The sequence below is a fragment of the Hemicordylus capensis genome, chromosome 3 (assembly GCF_027244095.1).
Source record: "Hemicordylus capensis ecotype Gifberg chromosome 3, rHemCap1.1.pri, whole genome shotgun sequence".
In the NCBI taxonomy this organism is placed as follows: domain Eukaryota; kingdom Metazoa; phylum Chordata; class Lepidosauria; order Squamata; family Cordylidae; genus Hemicordylus; species Hemicordylus capensis.
This window is the reverse complement of record NC_069659.1, coordinates 77,159,681-77,186,641: the sequence shown is the minus strand read 5'-3', so window position 1 is coordinate 77,186,641 and position 26,961 is coordinate 77,159,681. Positions and strand designations below refer to the sequence as shown.

At 40.8% G+C, this 26,961-nt stretch overlaps 1 protein-coding gene across 1 annotated transcript in view; it reads left to right on the top strand.

Annotated features, from left to right (window-relative positions):
* Nucleotides 1-3,740: 3,740 nt before the first annotated feature.
* The window catches only part of SAMSN1 (SAM domain, SH3 domain and nuclear localization signals 1), a 141,148-nt gene continuing 117,927 nt past the window's right edge, over nucleotides 3,741-26,961 (top strand). Inside the window, exons 1-2 of the mRNA XM_053310123.1 lie at nucleotides 3,741-3,849; nucleotides 15,742-15,879. Coding sequence (XP_053166098.1) covers nucleotides 3,826-3,849; nucleotides 15,742-15,879 — 162 coding nt within the window. The 5' untranslated portion in view covers nucleotides 3,741-3,825. The remainder of the gene's footprint in view (nucleotides 3,850-15,741; nucleotides 15,880-26,961) is intronic.

Below are 26,961 nucleotides of genomic sequence, written 5' to 3'. Positions count from 1 at the left end.
TATGGAAGGCTTTCTCCTTCTCATTTCTCCATGAAAAAAATATTAATATAACATCCAAGGAGGGCTATTTTGACTAGCAGCTGAAGATATGTACCATCTCCATTAGAAAGCACTTAGTCTAGGTCATATGAAAGTTCTAGCCATGGTTTTAGATTTTTAATGGCTCCTTCACAAATGCAAACTAATGTTTCAGACATTAAGCAACAAATACTTATGAGCAAACTAGTTCTAGTTTCCAAAGCAAATAAAGAAGAACAAAGCTTGTCTGGTTGAATGCAGGACTGCAGGCAGCTTGTATGTTGTATTTCCCTCATGCTGAAGCAATGTGCCTTGTGAAGTGATTAGTAAAATATGACCTTGGCTGCCTTTTATGCAACTTCTAATGTATCCCTAAAATGTGAGCACCCAGAACTTTAACTAAATAATAAACTACACATCAAATAATCAGTGGTGACATACAGTTACTGGGGGGAGAGGGGCAGTTTCTGGGGGCAGTTTCTGCATCTTTCCCCCCAAATATTTCACTTTTTAAAATCTTTATAGAAAAATGTCCTATTTCTTTCAGTGTATGTGTGAATCAATTTTTGTTAACAAGTGTTTTGTTAACACTTCTTTGTTGTCTAGCTTTTCCTTGAGTCACACTCCTGAAATAAAAATGAGGAGTTCTGAGGCACCTTAAATGCTAACCATTTATTGTGGCATAAGCTGCTAGCCTACAAGGTGCCACATGATTCTTTCTTCGTTCATTGTTCTGTAATAATGCTAGTTGTCTGCCCCTCTGGAAACTAGTGAAATAAGTAAAGGAAAAATTAAGCTTGTTCCATTTCTGTCCTAATAACCAATATATGTGGATCAGCCTTTCCCCCGCAATCCAAAACTAGAACTTCAAATAACCTTTTATTGTAAACCACCCAGAGATGTGTGTTTTGGGCAGCATATAAATAGGCTTAATAAATAAATAAATACATTTTTATATGATGTTAATAGCAACAACCAACTCAGTCCTATGTAGGTTAAGTTAGAAGTAAGTCCCGCTTACCCCAAGAAGTAAATGTTCCAAGGATTGCAACTTAATATTTGGATGACTCACCTATTGCAACTTATCTTGGGGCCATCATTTGAGGGCTTATTTTCACTCTGAAAGCAGTCACGTAGGGCTATTTATTACAATGGCATATGCAGGGTTAAATAGCTGCTCCATGTTTGTGATTTTCTTTTTGAAAAATTGAAGTTAAATGTTCAGCAACATCTTTTGATTCCACACTGTAGTCTGAATTGGTCCTGCACCTACTGATACTTTTATATAATCCCTAACTAGACACTGAGATATTTAATATCACTTCTTTACATGACACAAACACTTACAGGAAAGATAAGATCTTGCAAGATCTTGTGGCTTGATTTACTACCTTGCCTTTTGTAACTCCCCTTTCTTATCTTAAATACCAAAAGGTCTCAACTGGAAACCATTATGAACGCGTTGGTATGTTGCAGTACTTCAGATAACACTGACGAATATGAAAGCAAACTACAAAAGGCAGGCCAGTCATAAAATTGATAGTTTGTCATCCAAAAAGGCAACATTTAGCAAAATGAACCACCTTTGGAAGGGCGGTATATAAATCAAATCAATTCAAATCAAATCAATCAATCAATCAATCAATAGAAAACAGAAAATAGAAAATAGAAAATAGTTGCAATGGTCACTGTGTATGATTGCAAATAAATGACCTTTCCTGGATTTGTAAACTCAAGTATTTACATGAAATAAAATATTTTCTATAGGTTTCAAGACTTAAAAAAATAACAACACATGAACACATATGTCCTGTTTTCTGTGCCTGCAAAGTTAACAATCTTTTGAGCAGCCCTTGTAGCCCTGCTTAATTTCAGTCTGAGGCAGCAATTAACATAGGAATCTAGGAAGTTGCTTTATACTGAGCCAGACCATTGATCCACTAGATCACAGTATGATCTACAGTACACTGACTGGCAGCAGCTTCTCCATGTTTACCCAGCCCTACCATAGAGATGCCAAGAATTGAACCTGGGACCTTCTGTATGCAAAGCAGATGGAGCCACTGAGCTATGAGCAATTTCTTCCTGGCAACAAGTGCCAGAGTTTCCTCTGGGGGAACTCAAGGGGAGGAAGAAGGCCATTCTCCAAGCTTTGCTAAATCACCATGTATGCCTTCTCAAGGTGACAATATAGACTCTCATCAATAATGCACCTTTCTAACCATGGAAATATGGACCTGCCAGAGGTTTCCAACCTGTGGTACTCCAGATCAGTGTTTCTCAATGTTTTTGGAGTCATGGACTGATACATTATTCATGTGCAGCTTCCTGGACCAGCAGTTAGTAAGGAGGTCATGTCCCTCACCCCCACCCCCAGGCACCTCAACAATTTTGGGCAGTTCTCATGTCCAGGCAGCCTTTTCTGCTGGATAATGTTCATTTCAAGGAAGTGAAATGAATATTATCCAGCAGCAAGGCCTGCCTGGAAATGAGCTCTGAAGAGCTCCTGTTGGCCCCACCAGCCCAAAATTGTTTTTTTTTTTTGGTGTGTGTGTGTGTGTGATTGTTATTAGTGATGCCTCACGGACCGGTACCCAATGCCTCGCGGACTGGCTCCAGTCCATGGACCAGTGGTTGTGAAACATTGCTCTAGAATGTTGCTGAAATACGTCCCATCTTCCCCAGCCACAATAAATTATAGCTGGGGATGATGGGATATTTAGCTCAGCAACGTCTGGAGTAACACAGGTTGGGAACCCCTGGTGTCAGCTTTGCAACTGAATGCTATTTTACGAAGGATATGCATGAATCAAGGTTTGAGCATGGGTTTAGCACCACAGGGAGGGGAATGGGTACCTGCTCTCCGCCGCCTCATGCAGCTTCCTGCTGGGACGGCGTGTGTCCCAAGTTCCCACCTGCAAAACAAGCATGTACATGGCATCCACACATGATGAGCGGGCACCATTTGCATGATCAGCAACACCCACATGTGTATACTTGGGATGCACACTGTCCCAGCAGGAAGATGCATAGGGCAGCAGAGAGAAGGTAAGGAGCTGCTCTCCTCTTTCTTAAAGCTCCCACTCACTGCCCCCTTCCCCGTGTCACTGAACTGCTTTGGACCTTGTCCAAACCGATTCGGCACCGCACCTGTGCTTGAACCTCAGTTCATGCACATCCTTATATTTTACAGTGTCTTGTCACAATATGCTGTTGTAAACATAGATTTTCTAGCATATCAGCTTCCTGCTGACTAGAAATAACACCAAGCACAAATTGTGCTAGTATTATACTTATTTTTTTCCTTTCTGACAGGACTCTTTTGCACTTAAAAACTTCATGACAGGCAGAAATTCCATAGGTGCTGCTTTATCCAGCATGAATATTGCTGATTAATTCTGCCTTTCTGAAGCTCTGCCGGAAGAAATCCCTTTTTGAAGTTATTAGTTATATAATTACAGGCACCTGAAGCTAGTCCTGCTTCTTTGATTCACAAAAAATGTACCAAATAAAACCCAGGGCTGGACCTTATTTTATCCTCTCTTTAACATTTGATCACAGTTTGGTTTTGTTGGTAAACATTGTTCATTAATTTATGGAACTACTTGTACTGGCCTAGGCAATCCTGTCTCATTTGATAATGGGCTGGGAATCCAGTGGATTATTGGAGGGATTTTATCTTGCCCTAATCTCTAGGGAGAATCTACAAACAGCTGGGAAGGACAAGAAGGAGCTGCATTCTGTGTCTGGAATTCCTTGAAACAGGATAATTTTTGTAAATGTGGTAGAATTCATCTCTATTGCAAAATGAATCTCTTCTGTTTTTCACTGGTAAGTCATTCCTTAGTCTGCCTGATTGTATTAGTGAGGTTTCAAATCTAAGCTTTAGCCAGGTGACGGAGATTAAAGGCGTTAGAAAGAAAACTGCGAGCATACAGTATAAAACTATCTAGGCCAGTATGGGAGGAGGGAATAAGTCTTCAACATGACAGAGAAAGCAGATCAATTAAAACAGCTGAAATAAAAGGAAGGAAGATAGAAGCTTGACTTTGTGTGATAATTATGACATATTTTTAAAATACTTGGTGCTATCTTTTATTCATGAAGTTTACACAATATATGTGCTATTTAAGAAACAATCTGAATTCTGTTTCTTACAGTATGTTTTGGGAATGTTGATACTAATGTGGTTGCATCATGAGCTTGTAAACGCCTTCTCTAGTAGCTGTTTTGCTTTGTTGATGTAAAAAATGACTGAGCATGCTCATCTCATGCTAGGTTTGCTTGCTTCCTTGCACAGTGATATCCATGCATAAGTAATGATTGAGGATCTAGGACAGACTTTATATTTAAAAAACTTACATCGGTTTGTACTAAATCATTACACAACTATATAAATTTCTACATTGTAGGATATAAATTGCATTTATTTGTAACTCACTTCCTATATATTTAATGCATTTAAAGAAACAAAATGAAAGTTTTCAAAACATATGAAATCTACATTAAGAACACTAGTTTTAAATGCATTCCCTTCCCATAGATGTTATTTCCCAGCATTGTGCAAGACTGTGTAAAGCATAAGCAATTATTACATAATGGTGAAAGCAAAAAGTAATCATTTTCAGGATTCCTGACCTCTTTTTGTCTTCCACGTATTTTTATGAACAAATATGTATCCAGAAAGGAAGTAACATATTTGATACCATTTAAAACAAGCACGTATTTGATGTATTTAGATTTTAGATCACCATTCAGTGAGGTTGTTCAATGCATAAAACAACGTGAAGTTGTTTAATGCATAAAACAGTGTACAATACAATTGTAAGTGCAATAAGTGAACCAACAGCAAAATCAAATTAAGAGCAGAAAGACAGCAAGAATCTATATGGTAAGATGTTCTCTCATTTTGGAAAGTAGTGGGAGAAAATGGTCTAATAACTAATAACACTTAGCAAGTATGATGTACTTCCCTTGGCAAGGAATATCATAACAATTGTATCTTTGGCAACAAAAGCATTTTTAGTGATCACTACATCATTACCCCTGGAATATTCTGGTTATAACTAGAATAGTAAAGGAATGTTACTTTGGTGTCATGTCATTAACTTGTTGCTGGACTACTGAGTGGTGTTATGTATCAGCTTGAGAATAAGCGTGTGGAAAAAACATGAATGTCAAGTTATCATTTCACACAGAAGAGTGGGTATATATATTTCAGTGCTTGAATTGTGGTGGAAATGAAAACTACAAGCTTCCACCTGACTCTTCCAGTTTTAGTCAAATCAATTTCTTCCATAGCCAAACAGTTTTGGAAAGGGTACCAGATTGCCTCTGCCCCCCAATACCAGGGATGGCCCAGGATATTTTGCCCTGTCCAGACAATATTATGTACAATCTGAGAAATGTGCGAACCAAGCTCCTGTGTGCCCTTTCTTCCTAATATGATAAAGATACTAAAATATTTCTTACAGGCTGTTTAAATAGCTCAAATAACCTTGATTAATGCTCAAATCCAAAGCATTCATATCAATTATTTTAAACAAAGCAGAGCAACACATGAATTAACTATGAAAGCCTAGGCAGCTATGAATTAACTATGAAAGCCTAGGAGAGCTGGTCTTGTGGTAGCAAGCATGACTTGTCCCCTTTGCTAAGTAGGGTCCACCCTGGTTGCATATTAATGGGAGACTACATGTGTGAGCACTTTAAGATATTCTCCTCAGGGGTGGAGCCACTCTGGGAAGAGCAGAAGGTTCCAAGTTCTCTCCCTGGCATTTCCAAGACAGGGGGCTGAGAGAGATTTCTGCCTGCAGCCTTGGAGAAGCCACTGCCAGTCTGTGTAGACAATACTCAGCTGGATGGACCAATGGTCTGACTCGGTACTTGGCAGCTTCCTATGTTCCTAGGAAGGTCAAAAATGGGATATTTTCCCTTATGATGATAAGCCCAAATCTTGATGATAGTTTCTTGCAAAAAAACCAACACCACTAAAGTAAGACAGATGAACATGAGGAGGACTTCTTCAATGGTGTGCATTGATTGGCTTGGCTTCCCAAGTTTATATTCTATTTGTTATGATGATATTTCATTCTTTATTATTACATCATTCAACCAGCAAATATGATGATATGATATGATCCCTTAAGGATCTTGGAGAAGCAGCTCTTTCTTTATTTAAAGGTTGGTTATGCAGGCATCTTTTACATATAGAGGGTTGCTTGGGGATTCTTGTTTAAGTCTATCCTATGGCCCAACATGGGATAAGGATAAGTATCTGCTTTTTAAAAGGAAAGTATACACCAATACTATAGTTATTGCAGGGGTGTAGCTATAATTGAGTGGATGGGTTCAAATAACCCTGGCAGTCCCCCAGCTCCTGAGGGCTCCATGAGCTCCACCCCTCCCTATTTTCTTCATTATATCTCTCACTCTAAAGGGCTGCCAGAGAAAGGGGTGAACAAGGGCCCCCTCTCCCCTAGCTACGCCCCTGAGTTATTGATTTCCACTCTCATACATATTGCACTTACATTTCTGTAACTATACAAAGTTGGCCATGAACTATATTATGGGAATATAAATCTCATAATGAGAGGATGACTAGAATTTGTCAGAACCAATAGGTATGTCAGCTGTGATAAGAATCAATGTTTTCCAAAAGGTGTAATCCAACTAATCACATGCTTTGTTTGTCCTTTGAAATCAATTGTACTTAGTCATGCATAACTGCAAGGATCATGTTGAAGATGTTTAGAAAAGTCTACTGCTGATAGAGTAAGCTAAAATGGGATATTTTTGTGCATAGTTGCTCACGATTTCCTTGTTTGGGAGTAAATCATTTTAACTCAACAGTTAAAATGATGCTAATACCTTGAAACAGCTTCAGTTTAGTCAACCTTCTGAATACATGTGCATAAGAATGCTACATGAATGTTTAATTTTGTATGTTTGAAGTGCAAATCCTATTGAAATCAGTAGTTATTAAATTTATATCCCATTTTTCTCCCTAAGGAATCCTCAGATCAGCTTATGTAATTGCTTAACAAACTAACAACCCCAGGAAATAAATTAAAACATTAAATTAAAAACAATCAATAGCAGAACTGAATAAACATGCTCAGGATCAGACTACAAGAATCATTGGTTTGCTGTGGGATTGACCTTTTAGCAAATATGCTTCAGCTTGTAGCCTAAAGGAACAGGAAAGAGAAACCCAACAGAAGCACTATATTTGGATGAATACTTATTAGTCTAAGAAGCCCTTTTAAATCCTTTTGAAATTACATCCCCAAATTAAACACAAATGTAGACTAATGCTAATAGAAAATGTGTACTAGAAAACTTATGTAACTTTATTTATTATTATTGTTTACACAGACAGGTGTTATTGACTGGTTTGTTTTATCCAGACATTGAGTCCTTCCCAAGGACCTGGGATGGCTGGATTTTATCAGTATTGTTGCTGTTATTATTATATATATCTTCACAGAATATAGGCTGTTCCCATTAAAGTTGCTTTTTGTAACTGGCTGATGATGATTTCTGTGGCCCCTATGGTGTTGAGGTGCTCTTCAAGGTGTTTTGGAATTGCATCTAGGGCGTCAATTACTACTGGGATTATTTTGGTCTTCTTCTGCCACAGCTTTTCAATTTCAATTTGTAGATCTTTGTATTTTGTGATTTTTTTCTATTTCTTTTTCTTCTATTCTGCTATCACCTGGTATTGCTATGTCGATTATTTTGACTTGTTTTTCTTTCTACTCAACTACAGTAATATCTGGTGTATTGTGTGGCAGATGTTTGTCTGTTTGTAGTCAGAAGTCCCATTATATTTTTGCATCTTCATTTTCTACAACATCATTATTATTGTTGTTGCTGCTGTTGTTGTTATTATTAAAAAAACCGATGTGAAATAGATAATACAGGTACATCGAAATGAAGTACTGGAGCAGTGTAACACAGATGGACTCTTTGTGAATACTGAGGAAAAATAGATTAATGAATATGGAAAGGATCTGGGCTCATTCAGATGATACTTTTCTGTTCCATGCAATTGAAACAGGGATGCATGAAGACATATCCATGTCTTTCATGGACATTGCAGCACCCTCCTGACACATTCTTTTATCACATGGATTTTTTACTTTCAAACAGCAGCTCTATATATTCTCCAAACACTAGTCTAGTATTTGGAGCATGTAGATTGCTGCCAGTCAGATAAATAGCCCCCAACATGCAGTAAAAGAACGCTTCAGATGGGCATTTGGACATCCATGAAAGAAATTGTGCTGGTTATGTTGTCTGCGCATCCCACTTTTAATAGTGGGTCAGTTCTGGGAGAAGACAATATTGTCCAAATTGTCCAGTTGGCTCTCTGTGATTAATATGTCCTTTATGGTGGTTATGATAGTTCAGAATGGAACCAAGACCCACTCATTACAATTACAACAGCTATATGAAAGAGAGTTCATGTCATGCATATTAGAGGAAGTTCACAATTTGTTTATTCTCTTCTCTGTAGAGAAGAGATTCTCAAATGTCTTAGTGAGTTTTAAGTTAAAACACATCTAATAAATATTATAAAAACTCTTCAAACATAAATAATGTTGCATATTCAGGACTATTTAAGGTGGATGAAGCAATTAAGCACCTTTTATGCACAGCAGTGGCAATCCTGCTCTTTTATGAACTAATAGCTATCAGTAATGGTTGAGATGAATTAGCTTTGTTAAGTAGGTTTTATTGTTTCTGAAGAACATAAGACTCCTTCAGTAATTCCAACCACTGAGTCTCTGGGAAACCCAAAATGAGGAAATGAAGGTATACGCATTTCCCACCACTGTTCTCATGCAACTGCCTCAGAACCTGGAGGTAGAGTGTAGCTATAATAATTAGCAGATATTGATAGACTTTTCCTCTTACTGCTAGTCTGAGCTTGTCTGTTGTGGAATAGATACATATCTCTTTTCCATGTTGTGGGTACAATTTTGTTAATAACATGTCTATTGTAAACACTAATAATGCTTTAAATTTAAAACTAGCATTCTTTGGATTGGTTTGGATGTATATGCTGCCTCTGCTTCCAGTGCACTTTTTCACAACTTTGTGAAACAGGTGGTTCATCTCATGGGGATACAAATACTACAAATACAAATACTACGAATATTTAAACTGGGTGTGAGGGGTAGTTTGTATGAACCATTGCCCCCACATGATTATGAAGTTGCAGGACAGTGTACCAGAAGGGAGGGCAGAATAGAGATGTCTATATCAGGCGGTATAGAAATATGATAAATAAATGGAATAATTAGATAAACAAAAAAACAAACAAATAGCATGCACACTCATGCCTTGTATGAATGGTTGGCTGGTTGGCTATATCATCCAAACAATTCCAGAGTATTCAGAATCTCAAAAATCTATACAACTCTGTAAATGAAGCATTTTCTTCTTATTGTGGATGTTTGGGGTAACGGATGCAAATGCCCAACTATACATTACCTATGAATGTTTAGAGAAAGACACTTTGGGAGCAAATGATTATTCAACTTAATTACCCCATCATGTTTTGCTTCCAGTCTGCACCATCTGCAGTCTGCTTCCAGTATGCTGCAGATTGGTTGCACTATAGTCTGGTGGCTCTTCATATACTCATGGACTATCATTTATTTTTATATTTATTGTTATATTTCTATACCACCTTTCATTAAAACAATCACATACTGCTATACAAGGCAGATCAGATCTAGCAGGCTTACAACATTCACATATGTGAGACAAAAGGAAGCAGAAGCGACTTGCAATTCCTATTCAGTTTTCCTATTTCCTAAGGAACATATTTCTGATGGATTATACCTGGTTTGATATAAGTGAGCTTCAGATATGGTGAAATGTGTGACATGATGGTCTGCTGTGAATGTTACACTTTTTACTCATCATAAAAGGAGAAAAAAATCAGAAAATACAGGCAACATGAGGCTTACTATTAAATGTTTCTCTTAATCATGTATCAGTGTTGTAGAACCCTAAGCAGGGTGGAAAATGTATCAGTGTTGTAGAAATGTATCAGTGTTGTAGAACCCTAAGCAGGGTGGAACCTGCTTAGCAAAGATCCACTCTGGTTTGCATTTGAATGAAAGACTACATGTGAGCACTGTAAGATTTCCCTAGGGTATGGGTCTGCTCTGGGATGGTTTCAAGTTCCCTCCCTGGCATCTTAGCAAAGGGGACAATTCATGCTTGCTACCACACTGGCCATTGCCACAACCTGGGACACCAGGGAGAGGTTTGGATCCAAAAGAAAACCCAAACTGCATACCTGTTCCTTCTGAGGAAGTGTGATCCCACTTGTGAAAGTGTGAAACCAGCATCTCAGAATCATCAGGACTCCTCACAATAAGTACTTGCGTCTTATCTGGATTCAGTCTACATTTGTGATTCCTTATCCAGCCCATCACTGCCTCCTGGCAGGCATTTAGGCCTTTTCATGATGATGTTGACATAGAGAAATAGATTTGGGTTAGTTGTGTGCACAGAACCTGTTTTGGTGGTTCAGTTCAAATTGGAACAGAATTTGAACTAAACCGCTGGTCCATGAACTGGTTCAGTCAAATTGTCCAGTTCTTTGGTTTGTTCAGTTGAATTGGGTAAAACTATTTCGACCCAGTTTGAGGGGCTATTCTTGTAAACAGGAATCAAGTGAGGGTTCCCCTTTACAAGCAAAGGGGATGCTTGCCTTTAAAGGGGTTCTAAGGGCGGCGGGGGGGGGGCAGTGCGAGGGCAAAACCACCGGTGGTGTGGCAGTAGCAGCGGCTCCTCTAAACCCCGCTGGTGTTCCCTCCCAGAAGATACTGTTGAATCAGATCTCTTGTATGGCATAAAATTCGACATTAGATCCCTTTTTAAAACATATTCTTAAATTGTGTGATTGCTCCTTAGAGTTACCATTAAATAATTGTAATAACACAACCAATATGCAAGCACATTGCAGAACTGTGTAGACTTCAGATGTCTCTTGAATCATATGAGGAACACTGGACTGTTATCCTAGCTGCTACATCACATCTGTGGCTTCTTTTAAACTTGGCACAGGAATTCTCCCTTCAAGTTTATATGAGAGAGACCCAGTTTGTTTGCATCATCTGGAAGCTGAAAAGAAGAATTAACCCAAATAATATCCCCTGCATTTCTCCAGCTCTCATCCATATGTTAGTCTTTAGCTCTAAATTTTACTGGTATACTCTGATTTTAAATACAGTGTGGCTGCTTAATCGTCTTAGTGACTTTCAAAGACATTGAGCCACATTTGCATTTTATCAATGTCTGGTTCAGCAAATCCAAACAGGTGAGAGCGTGATGTAGAAATATTCTTGCACATTAACAAAGTGACAGAGAAGCAGCTGTACCGCAGTGACTCAAAAGGTAATATGGCCAGATTGCTACTGAAGCCTGGTATACACACAAGTAACAGAATGCAGTGGCAAGTGGGCCGGATTTTTAGGTACATAGGAAGCTGCCATATACCAAGTCAGACCATTGGTCTATCTAGATCAGTATTGCCTATACAGACTGGCGGTGGCTTCTCCAAGACTGCAGGCAGGAGTCTCTCTCAGCCCTATCTTACAGTTAGTAGGGAAATTGGAACCTTCTGCATGCAAGTGCTCTTCCCAGAGCAGCCTCATCACCATATATCTTAGTGCTCACATGTAGTCTCTCATTCAAATACAACCATGTTGGACCCTACTTAGCAAAGGGGACAATTAATGCTTGCTACCATAAATCCATTTCTCATCCCACAGAGTAGAATTGACTATACCACTAGGGCTGTGCAAATAGGTTAAATGTCAAATGTGTTCGATGTAGAATCGGTTCGGGTTGACCATTCAGGGTTGAACTGAACCACCCCCTGTTCAGTCTGACCCCTGACCAAACAACCCCCTACTATTCAGGGGGTTCGTGGACTTTTTTTTAAAAAATTAACTTACCCCCTTCAGGGGAGTTGTTGGAGGTGGCAGGGGGGGTGTCCCCTCCCCCTGCCAGCCTCCCTTTGGCCAGATCTTTGGAGGCTGTTGTGCCTGTGCAATTGGCCTCTGCATGGCCTGGGTCATGCAGAGGCCAATTGCACAAGTGCGGCGGCCTCCAAAATGGCCACCACACCAGAGGGGGAAGGCCCGAACGGGCCAAAGAGCTGGCCGAATGGCCGGTATAGGCATAAAGGGAGGCTGGCAGGGGGATGGGGAATCTCCGTGGACACCCTCGTCACCTCTAACAACTCACCTGAAGAGGTAATTTTAAAAAATAAAATAAAAATGTCCGTGAACCTCCCTGGACTGAACCGAACTGGAAGGGTTTCCAGGGGATGCCGGACCGAACTGGCCCAGTCCAGTTCGGGTCCGGTCTGGATTTGAACCGAACTGGACCAGCTGGTTCTGTGCACACCCCTATATACCACTAAGTCAGCTGGTGTGGGAAATTACATTTCTGAATGTTGATATTAAAGAAAAAGCAACTTCCCTGTGAGTAGAAAGCTAGCACAAGCAGTAGGATGACACAGCCTCTTTCTTCCTGATGTACTAGTTTTTTTAATATAGGGAGCATACAAAACGGCACACACCTTAGCAGCATAAAGTGGCACAGTCTGCTTCATGTGTAGAGCAGATCTGAAAGCCTGAGTTGGTAGAATTCAGAATTGTTCAACTTCAGACTTCAGGTAGGTAAAATGATATTTCTATAATGGTCCCTCATGTAAGAAACTCACTTTGTGTGTTCTAGGTGGGGGAAATCCTGCTCCCCATGTTATCTGAAGTGGTATGGTTCAGAATTCATCACTTCAGTCTACTATGTTATTTAGTGTCCTGTATATAATGGGTCTATGTGGATAAATACATGGTTTATCACTAGTGTGCCTAGCACTTTTCTGTGACAGACTCCAGCTACAAGAAGGAGAGGGAAAATAGAGGTTTTCTGAACTAAGAAACACTTCTATTATCACTGCTTTATCTTTTTGGCACACTGCAACAAACATGTTGATGAATGGGTACTATTATTAATACAGCGGTGTTATCTTCTACCATTTTTGTTTTAGGGTGGGGAGGCTTAATCTTAAACTAATTATTTTTATTTTAAAATCGCTATATGTTACTTTACATATATAATGAACACAAGACTCTGGTCACATGGAATGAATCACTTTGGAATGGCTTGTTGCATCTTTTTAGAATTCTGAATCATTGCTTTTCGAAAGCACAACAAAGGAAAGAACAAACAAATGGTTTCAGGCAACCACTTCACTTCACTGGGTGCAAGCTGGAGGTGATATAGCTCAAAGCATTCCAGGTTCCTGGCAGGGACTGGAATAAACCCCTGTCAGCATGGGCAACATTGATCTAGAAAGACCAATGGTCTGACTTGATTTAAGACAGGTCCATGAATGTTTGAGATTCCATTTCATAGCATCGCATAGAAAAGAACTTGAAAACACAATGTCATAGTTGCAAACAAAGCACAAATGAAAAGCAATGCCATATGTATTGTTTGCTAATCCCGTTATTTCTAAGCCAATCTCATGATTTTAAAGGGTTGTCTCATTATTCCAAACACGTGAGATTAACACAGTCGTTCATCTTAGAAGGCTGGAAAGCTTAGTTGATGTGAAAAGCATAGTTTCAATTCCTAAAAACTGATAACAAAGATAGGAACTGCTATGAGAGCAACAAAGTGATGCAGAGCCAACGCACTCCAATGAGTAAAAAATAGCCCCTCTGATTTTTATTAAATAAGAGATTTCCAAGTAGTTTGCCATGTAGGGGGGAATGACTTAAACACTGTATTATCCAGCCGGTAAAAGTTATAAAAGAAGAGAACAGCACAGAACTTCTGTTTGGCTCACTTTTCCAGGAACCTTTCCCCCCCAGAAAGGTTTTTAAACCTTTCCAGCTATTGAGTTTTGTTTTCTAGACCCACTGTGGCATTTTTGGAATATCTAAACCTATTCCCTCTATTGACAGAGTCCCTGCCCAATGCAAAATGTCAATTCCGACAATGGCTTACATGTCCCACAGGTGGTACAGACCAGTTTTCCCTTTAAGACATGTGCAAGCTCACAGGTTATTTGATGTCCACTCAGTTTATTTTAGTTCCTGCTCGATTTGAATCAGGAAGGCTCCATTCTGAATGCACATGTGCACACATTGCCTTGATACTTCTGCTCAGAACGAAACTCAGTCCGCACACAAATGAAAAAAAATCAGAGAAAACACTGGTGCAGACCTGCCTGTGCTCTGCAGGGCTCTAAATCACCTCGCAATACTGCTGTGAAAGAGGGCAATACCGGCACTGCTGATTCTTGGAAAACTGCACAACTGGAAATAATTAGGGATGTGCACAAAACTGGTTTTGCCAGTTCAGTTTGAATTCAAACCAGATTCAAACTGGACCAGTTACATTCTGTTCCATCTGTCCACCCCTGAATGGGGGACCTGGTTCAGTTCAAATTCGAATCAGTTCAGGCCTGGTTCAGGGATGCCAGGTGCCATTAAATTTTGTTTTTAAAAAGAGTTTGACTTATCACTGCCGAAGGTTTTGGCAGCCTCAGGGAGTGCTGCTGCAGCCGTCTAGGGTCTCTGAAGGCTCCCTCTTTCCCCTCTGGCATCTCCCTAAGTCTCCACGGGCTAGTTCAGCCCATTTCAGGGCCATTTCAGCCCTCTGCACTCGCACATTGGCCATTTGGGGGGCTGCCCCATGTGCAAACAGGGCCAAAACGTCCTTGAAACAGGCTGTGGAGACTCAAGGGGAGCCTCTGGAGAAACGCCTCCCCCCCAAGCTACAGCAGCACCAAACTGGCCCCAAACCGGGCCAGGAGGATCGGTTCGACCACAAGCTGAGCAGGGCCCAGTTCAGTTCAAGGCCAAGGTCTCCAACTGAACAGGTTCAAACTTGAACTGGCTCCAGATCAAGCCAGTTTGCATATCTATAGAAATAATGGAACTAGCACTCAACAAGCAACATGCAATAATCACCAATGCCAGTACTGCCCTCTTGCAGACTTGCATTGATGTGTGACTTACCACCCTGCAGCATCACATGTAGATTTGTACTGCGATGTTACACTGCAAGACATGTAAGCCAATGTATACAGATACCTTCTTTGCAAAGAAGGAATCAAACACATCCAAGACCCAAAGGCTAATAAATCACATCTGAAAATTATTTCCCTGCTCTGTTGACCTGAATCCATAGCAGGTTTTGCACAGTAAACAAAAAAATTAGGTCTGGTGGGATGGTCACCGTGATATCCTGGTGAATATCCTTTTTCCTCCTCTGCCCTCTCATATCCCTGTCATGATCTCAGCCGGGGGATGGTTTTTGCAGCTGGCCATGTCATCCCTTATTCTGTAACATTTTTCTTCTCTCTTCCACTCCCCAGTTCTGTCCATAGTTTGATCCCAGAGAAGTGTTACTTTAAGTTTAAAAATGACTGTAAAATTAAAAACTAATTATGAATTCATCTTTGAATCTCTGAACATTCAGTGTAATATTTGCAGGTCTGAAAATCTTGCATCATTTCCAATATAATGACTGGTTTGCTATTCTTGTTGAACTAGAGGATTGCCCAACATAGCTCAGAAATAGTACACTGATGCCTGTAGAATCAAATGGCAAATTATGTATGAAGTATGAAAAGTGGCAAATAAGTATGAAAATGGTGATGCTCTTCAATTTTAGGAGGGCTCCATGGACAGTTTATATGAACCAGTTAAAGAAAATCAAGACCCGCAGGAATCCATCTGCATGACCAGCAGGGCTAACACCCCAGTAAGTGCCTCTGTGAAATGTGGACCTCCTGAAAGATCTCAATCTTTGGTAAGTGACATAATATATTAAATCACCAATATTGATGTGCCTGTCTATTTCTTTAAGAATTTTTTTAAAAAATAAAACTGGTATAATTATTTAGGCTTAAAGATTGAAATATACAGACTCCAATCAAAAGTTTTACAAAGCTTTATGCCTCTGAAGTAGAAAAAAAAGTGAAATGTATCAAGGTTGGAGTGGTGTAACAAGGTTGGAGGTGGCCCAGGGCTAAATCTGAAGCTTACCCACTTTACTCTTCCCCTGCCTCCCTTTAGTGGTGTGCACGGAACCAGCATCCTTTGAGCTGATGGGGGGTAGATTAAGGAGGAGGAAGATGCACACACACACACCCCGCTGTGCTTCCCCTTCTGGTGCTCTGTGTAAAAATAGTCCAGTGGGGTGGTAGCATACTTCCTTGCCACCCAGTTGATCCCCCGACCAGAAGTGGCCGGAAGTGCCCAGCGCACATGCATATGTCATGCATGTGCATGATATGCGAATGCCTGCCTATGACAAGCATACGTGTGCCGGGCACTTTCAGCCACTTATGAGTGGGGGATCAATGGGGCAGCAAGGAAGTATGCTGCCGCTCCACCAGACTATTTTTACACAGAGTGCCGGCGAAGGAAGCACAGTGGGAGGGTCGGAGTGCACTCTCCCCCATCCTCAAAGCTATCCTCCTACCTTCGAACCAGCAGAACCGCTGGTCTATTAAACCAATTCAGAGGACCGTAAAAGGTTCTCCAAACTGGTTCGTGCACACCACTACTCCCCTTCACTCACTGCCTGCTACTTGCTACATTCTAGCTAGGCCACATTCACCCCAACTGCAGTGAGAACAGGCCTGCTTAAAGGGGGCCCCTGTTCTCACTGGGATTGGAGCCAAGCTGACACAGAGCCCAGCAGCGGTGCAGTGGCAGTGGAGGGGCATGAAGGTGGAAGTAAGCGGCCTAGAGAGATAGGGAAAGCATGGCAACTGCCCGGCAGCCACGGGAAGTTGTGGCCGAGGCACATTTCAAACCCTTGCACATCACAAGCCCATTACCTTCCAAGGAATTTACTAGTCACTGAGTCAAGATGCTGGCCAAGATAAAGTAGTCTCTGGGCAGTACTCACTTATCAAAAAGAAAAGCTCTAGTCGGGCATTATTTATGTATTTAAAATATTTATACGCCAGCCCTCCAGTACATTACTGCTTGGTGCAGCTCACAATATTTATGCTACTTTTAACAAAAGTTATCACTTTTACCAAGCAGAGAGAGAGATACATTTATTCGGTCATTGACCAGCAAATTTACCAAGCATGTATACATTACTTCAGGAACCCTTGTGATTTCAGAGTTGGCAGCTGGAATTCTTTGATCCTGGTGTTTAAGTATGTATTTCATACATACTTAGTTGTGATACCTTGTGCGTGCGCCCTTCCCACCCAACCCCTGCACATGATCTGGCAGACCTCCGTGCTTTGGGCCTGGGCCTCTGCTGGAGGGACCCTTCATACTTTAGGGGCTTAGAGGCCTATATCTGAAATTCTTGGCCTAATCTTGAGCAGTCAGAACAAGACATCAAGGAGAGACAATGCTTAAACGCGATGGGTGCACTGACATTATGATGTACCATAGAAAAATCAAACCGTATATCATGGACAGTAATTCCATTTGATCTGTAACTCAGCGGTTGTGACAGCGTTTTCCAGGTTTTAGAAGTCATTTTGGAGCTTGACTCTCTTGAAGCATATCAACTCCTATGAGACTGAATGTTACATGCAATGATCTGTAGTTTGCAACTTTGCAAGTGTTTCCACTATTCATCTCCACTTGATACCTATTTCCTAACTCTGTTCTGCACTGCAGAATTCTGTCTTCACCGTCGATTTGCATTTGACCAGAAGAATGATAATCACAAATCCAGCTGAGGATTTAGTTTCCTGGTTCTGCAGGCAATAAATTGATATAAGAAACGGTATTAGTTTTTGAAATTGACCACTCCGTGGTATACCCGTAGGTTGCACTCTGTAGTGGCATGATTTGTGATTTTCCTCTGACTCCAAATTATTCCACTCCTGTTTAACTTTCTTCATATTATCAGCAACATTGAATCAGGATATATTATGACTATGATGTGTAATGCTTATAAGGGCAATGGACAGAGCCAACATGTTTAATGAGAAGTAAGACCCAGTCAATGAAGCTTATACTCACATAGGAATGTTTAGTAGAAGAGTTTTGCTGTAGCAGGCAATGACCTGATCCATCTGTGGTCATGTTTAACTAGTCATTCATAAGAATAGCCCTGCTGGATCAGGCCCAAGGCCCATCTAGTCCAGCATCCTGTTTCGCACAGTGGCCCACCAGATGTCGCTAGAAGCCACAGGCAGGAGTTGAGGGCGTGCCCTCTCTCCTACCATTACTCCCCTGCAACTGGTACTCAGAGGCATCCTGCCTTTGAGGCTGCAGGTGGCCCACAGCCCTCCGACTGGTAGCCATTGATAAACTTCTCCTTCATGAAGTTATCCAAACCCCTCTTAGAGCCATCTAGGTTGTTGGTTGTCACCACATCCTGTGGCAGAGAGTTCCACAAGTGGATCACGTGTTGTGTGAAACAGTACTTCCATTTGTTGGTCCTAGACCTCCTGGCAATCAATTTCATGGAGTGACCCCTGGTTCAAGTGTTGTGTGAGAAGGAAAAGAATTTCTCTCTCTGCACTTTCTCTACACCATGCATGATTTTATAGACCTCTATCATGTCTCCCCGCAGTCGTCTTTTTTCTAAACTAAAAAGCCCCAGGTGTTGTAGTCTTGCCTCATAAGAAAGGTGCTCTAGGCCCCTGATCATCTTGGTTGCCCTCTTTTGTACCTTCTCCAGTTCAATAATTTCCTTTTTAAGATGTGGTGACCAGAATTGTACACAGTACTCCAAGTGTGGCCGCACCATAGTTTTGTATAAGGGCATTATAATATTAGCTGTTTTATTTTGAATCCCCTTCCTAATGATCCCTAGCATGGAATTGGCCTTTTTCACAGCTGCCGCACATTGAGTCGACACTTTCAATGAGCTGTCCACCACGACCCCAAGATCCCTCTCCTGGTCATTCACCCACAGCTCAGATCCCATCAGCATATACTTGAAGTTGGGATTTTTCGTCCCAATGTGCGTCACCTTGCACTTGCCAACATTGAACCACATTTGCCATTTTGTCGCCCACTCCCCCAGTTTGGAGAGATCCTTTTGGAGCTCCTTGCAATCCGTTTTTGATTTCACTACCCAGTGAAACAGTTAGTGTCTAGATCAGGCATCCCCAAACTGTGGCCCTCCAGATGTTGCTGAACTACAACTTCCAGCATACCCAGCCACAAAAAATTGTGTCTAGGGATGCTGGGAGTTGTAGTTCAGCAACATCTGGAGGGCCGCAGTTTGGGGATGCCTGGTCTAGATAGAATGTACATCTGCATTAAAGCCACCAGTACCATAGGCTTGTATGATCATCATAAGACAAATGCACATCTGCATCAGCTGTGTGAACAGAAACCTGCTTCTGCATACACATTTTCCTTGACAGGTTAGAAAGCAGGGCAATATTAGCCCCAAAATATAACTAATAAGTATAGAGAGTCAACAAGAATACATAATCAGTTTCGTTAAAAAAAGTGAAATAAAAATTTCAAAGTGATGCCTTAACCCTGCCTTAACCCTGTTTGCTTTCCTATGTTACTTTGAAAAGGAAGCTGTTGAAGCCCTTACTATCTATTTCCAGTAAAACATAATTACAAGTCATCTGTGCAGTGTTTAGCAGCAATATTATTTTAAAGAAAATAACATGCAACAGTTTAGTTGTATACAGTATGAATCAACAGATGTTATTTTCAGACTGTTGTTGTATTACTATGAACCTATTTCAGTTATCTCTTGGAAATCAGGTCACCATGTTAATATGTGTTGCTAAAATTAAAATCGCAGCATAAGGGAGAGCCAAATAGTCACAAAGGACAGCCAGACAAGCTAGTCTGCTTACAGTAGATTTAGCTTTGCTACTGTTTTCAGAATGACCATTCTGATCACACTCCTGCAGGGAGGGATCAGTCAGTTTTCTCTGAAATAAAGCACCAGAGCTGCAATTCCTTCTGTAGAAGCATCATCATTAACCCCTGCTAACTTGGCAAAGAGGCACCGTTTAACGTGGTGATTATCTTTATTTAGCGGGGGGGGGGGAGATACCGGCCCTCTCCACCCCCAGCACAGTACCTCCAGTGACTGTTGCTGGTGTCTATCTGATGTTTCTTTTTAGATTGTGAGCCCTTTGGGGACAGGGATCCATCTTATTTATTTGTTATTTATCTGTGTAAACCACCCTGAGCCATATTTGGAAGGGCAGTATAGAAATCAAATAAATAAATAAATAAATAAATCATTCATTCATTCATTCATTCATTCATTCATTCATAAGTTTCTCATTCTAACATAGTTACCTTATCCCACAGATTAAGGTTCCAGTATGCTACTCTGACCCTACAAGATTCTAGCCCTATTCAGATGGTTTTAAAAGCACTGGTGATCCTGTACAGCTGCACAAATGTATTGGAAGTCCTGTCCCCAAATTGTCACTCTCCATCATGTCATGTTACTCATGCTTACGGAAGTGTTTTGCCTGAACAGGGAAGCACTTCCATGATCATGAGGCTGGACTGCCCTAGCCTTGCAATAATAGAAGCACTTGCCATCACAAATATGGAGCTTCCCTTTTCAGACAAACACCACTGTAAGTGTAAGCTACACGCTGAGGTGGTGAGGGACAGGTCGGGCATGGGACGTTCTATCCGTTTGCACCACTATAGATGGTTACCGATGTAGGTGGTGCTTTTAGTTACTACTTACTACTACTACTTACTGCTGTGATTCATATACCACTTTTCAACAAAGTTTCCAAAGTGGTTTACAAAGAAAAATAAATAAATAATAAATAAGCTGGTTCCTGTCCCCAAAGAGCTCACAATATCAAAAAGAAACAAAGTAAACACCAACAACAGCCACTCGTGGGATGCTGTGCTGGGGTGGGATAGGGCCACTTGCTCTCCTCCTGTTAAATATAAGGGAATCACTTTGAAAGATACGTCTTTGCTCAGTTAAGCATGGGCTTTTAAAAATGTCTGAATAGGGAGTATGCAGGGCTTTGAAGATCAGGCTGGATTTCCACAGCAAACCTCACCTTTTTGAACCCTCCACCCAGATTAATTCCCTAATGCCTACTTTTGCTTACTTTTCATTTGCTTGAACTCCCTATAGCCTCTTCATCCTTTATGGTTAGGGCTGAGTTTTCCATAAAACACTTACATTATGTTGGATTTCAAAAACACGAGTTGGACTTACTTCCAGTTAAATGTAGTTAGGATCTGACTACCAGTATTTCAACTCATGTAGTAGGTGAAATCTAGCCATTTCAAAACAAAATCATGCCAGGACATAAGCTCAATTGTCCCTATTTCTCAAGTATAGTCCCTGTAATCTAAAAGCTGTCCCTAGTAAATCACTCAGCCCTTTCTCACAAGCAGTGAGAAAGGGCAAGAGGGCTAGTGGGGAGGAAGCCTTAAAAAGCTTACTTTGCAGATGGTCAGCTGCTTTCCTTGGGGTGGGCAGATCTCCTGCCCAGACTATTACCGACTACTGCTGGTAGCTCCGAGGGTCAGGGTACCAGATGCATTGCCCTGTATCGCCCTACTCCTTGGAGCTCCCATAATGCACCATGTGAGTGCGCATGCATTATCGGGATTCCCCATTCCCTCCCCAAAACCTGGGCTGGTAGACAATCAAAGAAATGGGATTACAAGAGCATGTGATCTCCTAACCTCGTTTTGGAAGGTGGCTCTGTTGGCAAGTTTGCCACTGCAGCACTGCTGGAATCAGGCCCGATCCGAGCAGTACACAGTGCTTACAGTACACATGTGCAGGCTGGGCTTCCTTAGCATGGTTTTGCTTGCACATGTGAATAGTTTCACTGCTTATTAAGTGATTTACCTTATTGTCCTCATTTTTGCCTTTTGGGGATGTCTTATACTGTTGTTTTTCCTTTCATGTGAATTGCTAGAGTTGAACAAAGAATTGTTCTACCAGTGTGTAAATAGGTGCACAAATAGGGCACTGGTGTGTAAACAGGTGCACAACACTAAGGCAACAAGCAGTCCACAGCACATACAGTAGCAGTTGAAATCCTGTATTCAGCCATGTGCGCGCAGGGGTGCGGGTAGTAATCCTTGGCAGGAGAATTGGTTTTTACAAGTTTATTTTTGTGTGTTCATCTGCAGAGTTGGGCTTGGGTATGAGTTTGGCTCATCTGCTTTGGTAATCTGGTATGATGTTCTCTGAATGTGTAATCCTCATTCCTTAAGGGTTAAAATATGATATGTTATAGGATTGTCCAGTTGGAGGGCTGCAGAGTTGACTAGGGACTACCACATAAATGCACTTAAGTACCTGCTTTCCATCTGTGCCATGCTTGTAGTGTGAACTGTGTGCCACACCTCTGAGGTTGCTTGACCATGCCTCCTGCACATTCACAGGCATGTCCTTGTTTTCATTGGTAAAATTTTGGAGAGTATGCCAGGAATTTTTATAAAAATCAGAAGAAATCTGGTTAGAACATGCTGGCTCAAAGTTTTTATACCACGGTTTGCTCCAGAAGTGTGCTCTCCAGTGCATGGTAAATAGATTCATCACAAAGATGCTCTCACAATGGTAAACAAAACAAGTTGTCATTTCTGCTCTCATATATTTTATGTCTGTGAAGGTGGAATATTTTTTAAATGTTGCACTTACTATTTATGTCCCACTAACTGAAAGCTCTACCAAAAAGAATGCTAAATCAGTTAAATTGCTTGCCATCAACAGGTGTTAATGAGGTGTTAAATAACTTCTTGTATCTCTGCATTTTTGTTTGAAGGAAAGTTTAGTAGAGTAGTTAGAAATAATGGCACTGTGCTGTGTCACTCTGTTAGCTGCAGAATCAATATGGTTATTTATAAAATAGTTTCTAGAAATGGAAAATGAGATTAGTGGTGACGTTTCAGCAATGAAGCCTGTGGAAAAATGCTGCTTAGGCCAAAGCGCAGTGTGTAATCTCCTATCTGCTATTTCTAGCGAGAGTTATTAGGCCTACACCTTATATGTAGCTCTAAGCTTATTAACTGGGCCTAGTTGAACACACATTTTGAATTCTGTCAGTTGCCATCTGAACACTATCCCCTAATGCTTTCAAGGCAGCCTAACTTTATTCCAAAAACATCAGGGATTCTGTTCTTTTGAGCACTCTGAAGGAAACAGATATATGTTATTTTTATTAGAATCCCATTGTGAACAGGAACAAGTTAGAATATATGACAAGCTGTGGACAAGCTTGAAGTAAATCAAGAACTTCTGAAACCTGAAAATGTACTTGGAATCCTGAAATTTTTTGCTCACAAAATGGCAGCATCAGAAACCATTGCTTTTAAGTGTATGTAGTGGTGCATTACACCTATTACTCTCCACAAAGCAGTGCTTGAACTATGGAGAGAGATGGTGGAGGGCCCTTAATAAATCCCACAAGCCTAGCGCCTGATTCCTCCCAATTTTAATGTAACCTTACCCCATAGACTTCTAAAATTAGTAGCTATGGGTATGGTACAAAAAGTAATGAGACTTGCTTTCTCCCCGGTCCCTACTGCCTGCTTCAGTTCAATTCAAGCAGTGCTATAAAGTACTTTGGTGTATATAGCCCAGGGCCTTGGAGTTATCAAAATGGAACGATACACAGTTTTACATACATACATACATACAGTGGACCCAAGAACAGCAAAACAAAGTGAAACAAAGTCAATGTAAAATAAATGTGGACACAAAGGAAAAAAACAAACTACTCTTTAATATTAGATATTTCTGTTGCCATATGGAGAGAATATAGTGTTCAGCATCAGGAATTCTATCTGATATGGTAGTGTTGTTGTTGTTTTTTAAAAATCATTGTGCTAAGAGTGGACCTAAGAACAGCAAAACAAAGTGAAACCAAGTAGTAAAATCAATGTGGGCACAAAGGAAAAAAAACAAACTACTCTTTAATATTAGATATTTCTGTTGCCATATGGAATATATATACTATTCAGCATCAGGAATTCTGTCAGATATGGCAGTGGTCTTTTTAAAAAGAAAATCATTGTGCTAGGTCCACAAAAGTCTAGCCAATTCCTTCAGTTACTGAATGAGAAAACAAACAAACACAAAATAGGAATACAGTTTGCCATGTACTACTACTACTACTAATAAAATCATCACCATCATCATCATCATCATCATCATCATCAATATTTGTATACCACTTTTAAGAGAAGTTCCTAAAGTGGCTTACATAGAGAAATAAAAATTAATAAAATAAAATAAAATGGTTCATTGTCCCCAAAGGGTTCACATTCTAAAAAAGAAACATAAGATAGATAGCAACAACAGCCGCTGGAGGAATGCTGTGCTAGGGATGGATAGGGTCAGTTGGTCTCCCCCAGTTAAATAAAGAGAATCATGACTTTAAAAAGACGTCTCTTTGCTCCATTAGCAGGGGACAAATTAACTTGTTATATAACTTGTTATGTAAATTAATTTGTTATATAAAAATTTAAAAATGGTGACAGTACTGCAATACATTTGTTCAAAGCTGGTCTACATTTATTGAGAAAGGAAGGCACAGTCATCTATTCATCTTCTGAACAGCATTTAAAATAATATTATTACAATAAAGTTTACTATGGAATAATGTGCAATGAAACAGAATATAATTGTTACATATATTTTTGTTTTTTTTAATGCTGTTAAAATATTGAAATATGTTCCTTGGGTCTAAATCAGTGGTAGATCATATATTTTACTTACCCGGGGAAATCCAAAATTCAGTCCTACAGCTTTAAATGAGTTTGGGAAGCAGAGATTTGAAAGACCTTTGCCTGAGATTTTAAAAAGCCACCGTCAACTGCAATAGACAGCCAATCTGTTGGGCTACAGACTGACCAATAGCAGGGCTGGCATCAGAGACTGGACAATTTGGGACCTGGCCATAACATGGGAGAAGGCAATGGTGGTGCAGGATCTCACAGAGATCTTCTACCTCTGCAAGGTGCTACACCACCACTGCCTTCTCTCACCTACTTCCTTGTTCATAAGTTGAGATGTTTCCATTTGCAGATGGCTACTGGATGGAAGGCAGCTGTGTAGGCATAAGCTGCTTTCACCACCTTGAGTGCCACTCTACTCATTTACCTTCCCCTTTCCTTCAAAAGTCCCTTGTGATAATGCCACAGAGATTGTGGTGGCTTCTCCCCATCAGTGAATAGGGGTGTTGCAGCAACTCTTCCACCTTTTCCCAACCTCTGAAGACTGCTGCTACAGAGAAAAATCTTATTGTCTGCCAGGAGTTAGCTCTAGAACTATTTTAAATGTTAATCCCTGGTACATCTGAGGTGGTCATAATGTGAGTTTGTGCACACATTATTTGGCCCTCTCCTGATTCTTCACCAGATGTTGCTTATATGTTTTTTCTTTAGCTATAAGGACTAGAAACATGCACTTTGAAATGAAATATCTGCTTTTTGAATGCCATAGTCAATGCTAGATGCTGAAAAGATGTTGCCTTCTACGAGTTTCAGTCACTAATTCTAGTCAGTTGCTCATGTGATGGTGTGTTTTGAAGGTCTTGCTCAAATGCTACCAAAATGTAGCCTTGATTAATGGGAACACTCCTGTATGATCTCATCTGTCCATATTGCCATCCACTTGCACTTGGTTTTGGAATGGATAACGTAACAGAGCCCTTTGACAATTTGTGGAGGCTCAGTGCTATGGTAGCAGCCATTCCTGAGCTTAGAGCCAGGGGCGTAGCTATAATTGAGCGAAAGGGTTCAAAGAACACGGGCCCCCAGCTCCTGAGGGCCCTCCAGCTCCACCCCTCCCTATTTTCCTCATTATCTCCCACACTCTGGGAGGGCGCCAGAGAGAGAGATGAACACGGGCCTCCTCTCCCCTAGCTACGCCCCTGCTTAGAGCTTAGATTTATGATAACTGGTGAGAAGAAGTGACAATTATATTTAGTAAGCCTAAACATATTTTAAAATTAATACACCTATGCTAGATTAAGGTCTAGCTCAGTGGTATAGCACATGTTTGCATGAGAGGACATAGGTATTTCCAAGAAGGCCCGTAGCCATCCTAAAAGTCCTGGGCGGGGGGGGGGGTGTGTGTGTTGCAAAAGTGGGGATTGAATTCAAACCTGTTTCATAATGAATACAGCTGGTTTGATATCAAACCACCCCCGAACCCAACCAGCCCCTGTTCAGCCTGATCTCGGACCAAACAAACCCTGGTTTGGGTTTGGAAGTTCGTTAACAATTTTTTCAAAACTTCTTTAAAGTAATAAAACTCACCTCTGCTTGCTAACGGCCTCAAGGGATGTGTGTGTCTCTGGAGGTTCCCCCTCCACCCGCCGGCCTCCATTTAGTTAAAAAATTACTTAGATTGTGCAATTTGGGGCTTGTTCCAGGCCTTTCTTCTGTGGTGGCAGCCATTTTGGAGGCTACTGCACAATGCCCAATGGACCAATAACCTCGCCACACAGAGGCCTATTGGGCAGGTGTGGTGGCCTCCAAAATGGCCATCTCCATGGAGGTCCGAAATATAGACCGAAAAGCACCTGAACTGGGCAATGTTTGACTAAATGGAGGCTGGCCAGGGGAGGGGGAACCTCCAGAGGATCTTCCCCCACCTGCAGCCATGGACAAGCCCCTGGAGCAGCAGTGGTGAGTTTCATTTTTTTTAAAAAAAAGTTTAAATTTTTTTTAATGAACCCCCAAACCCAAATCAACCCATGGTTTTTCCGGGTTGTTCTGGGGTGCACAAAACTGAACATTGCTGGTTCGGTTCAAATTATTATTATTATTATTATTATTATTATTATTATTATTATTAATTCAATTTCTATACTGCCCTTCCAAAAATGGCTCAGGGCGGTTTACAAAGAGAGATAACAAACAAATAAGATGGCTCCCTGTCCCCAAAGGGCTCACATTCTAAAAAGAAACATAAGAC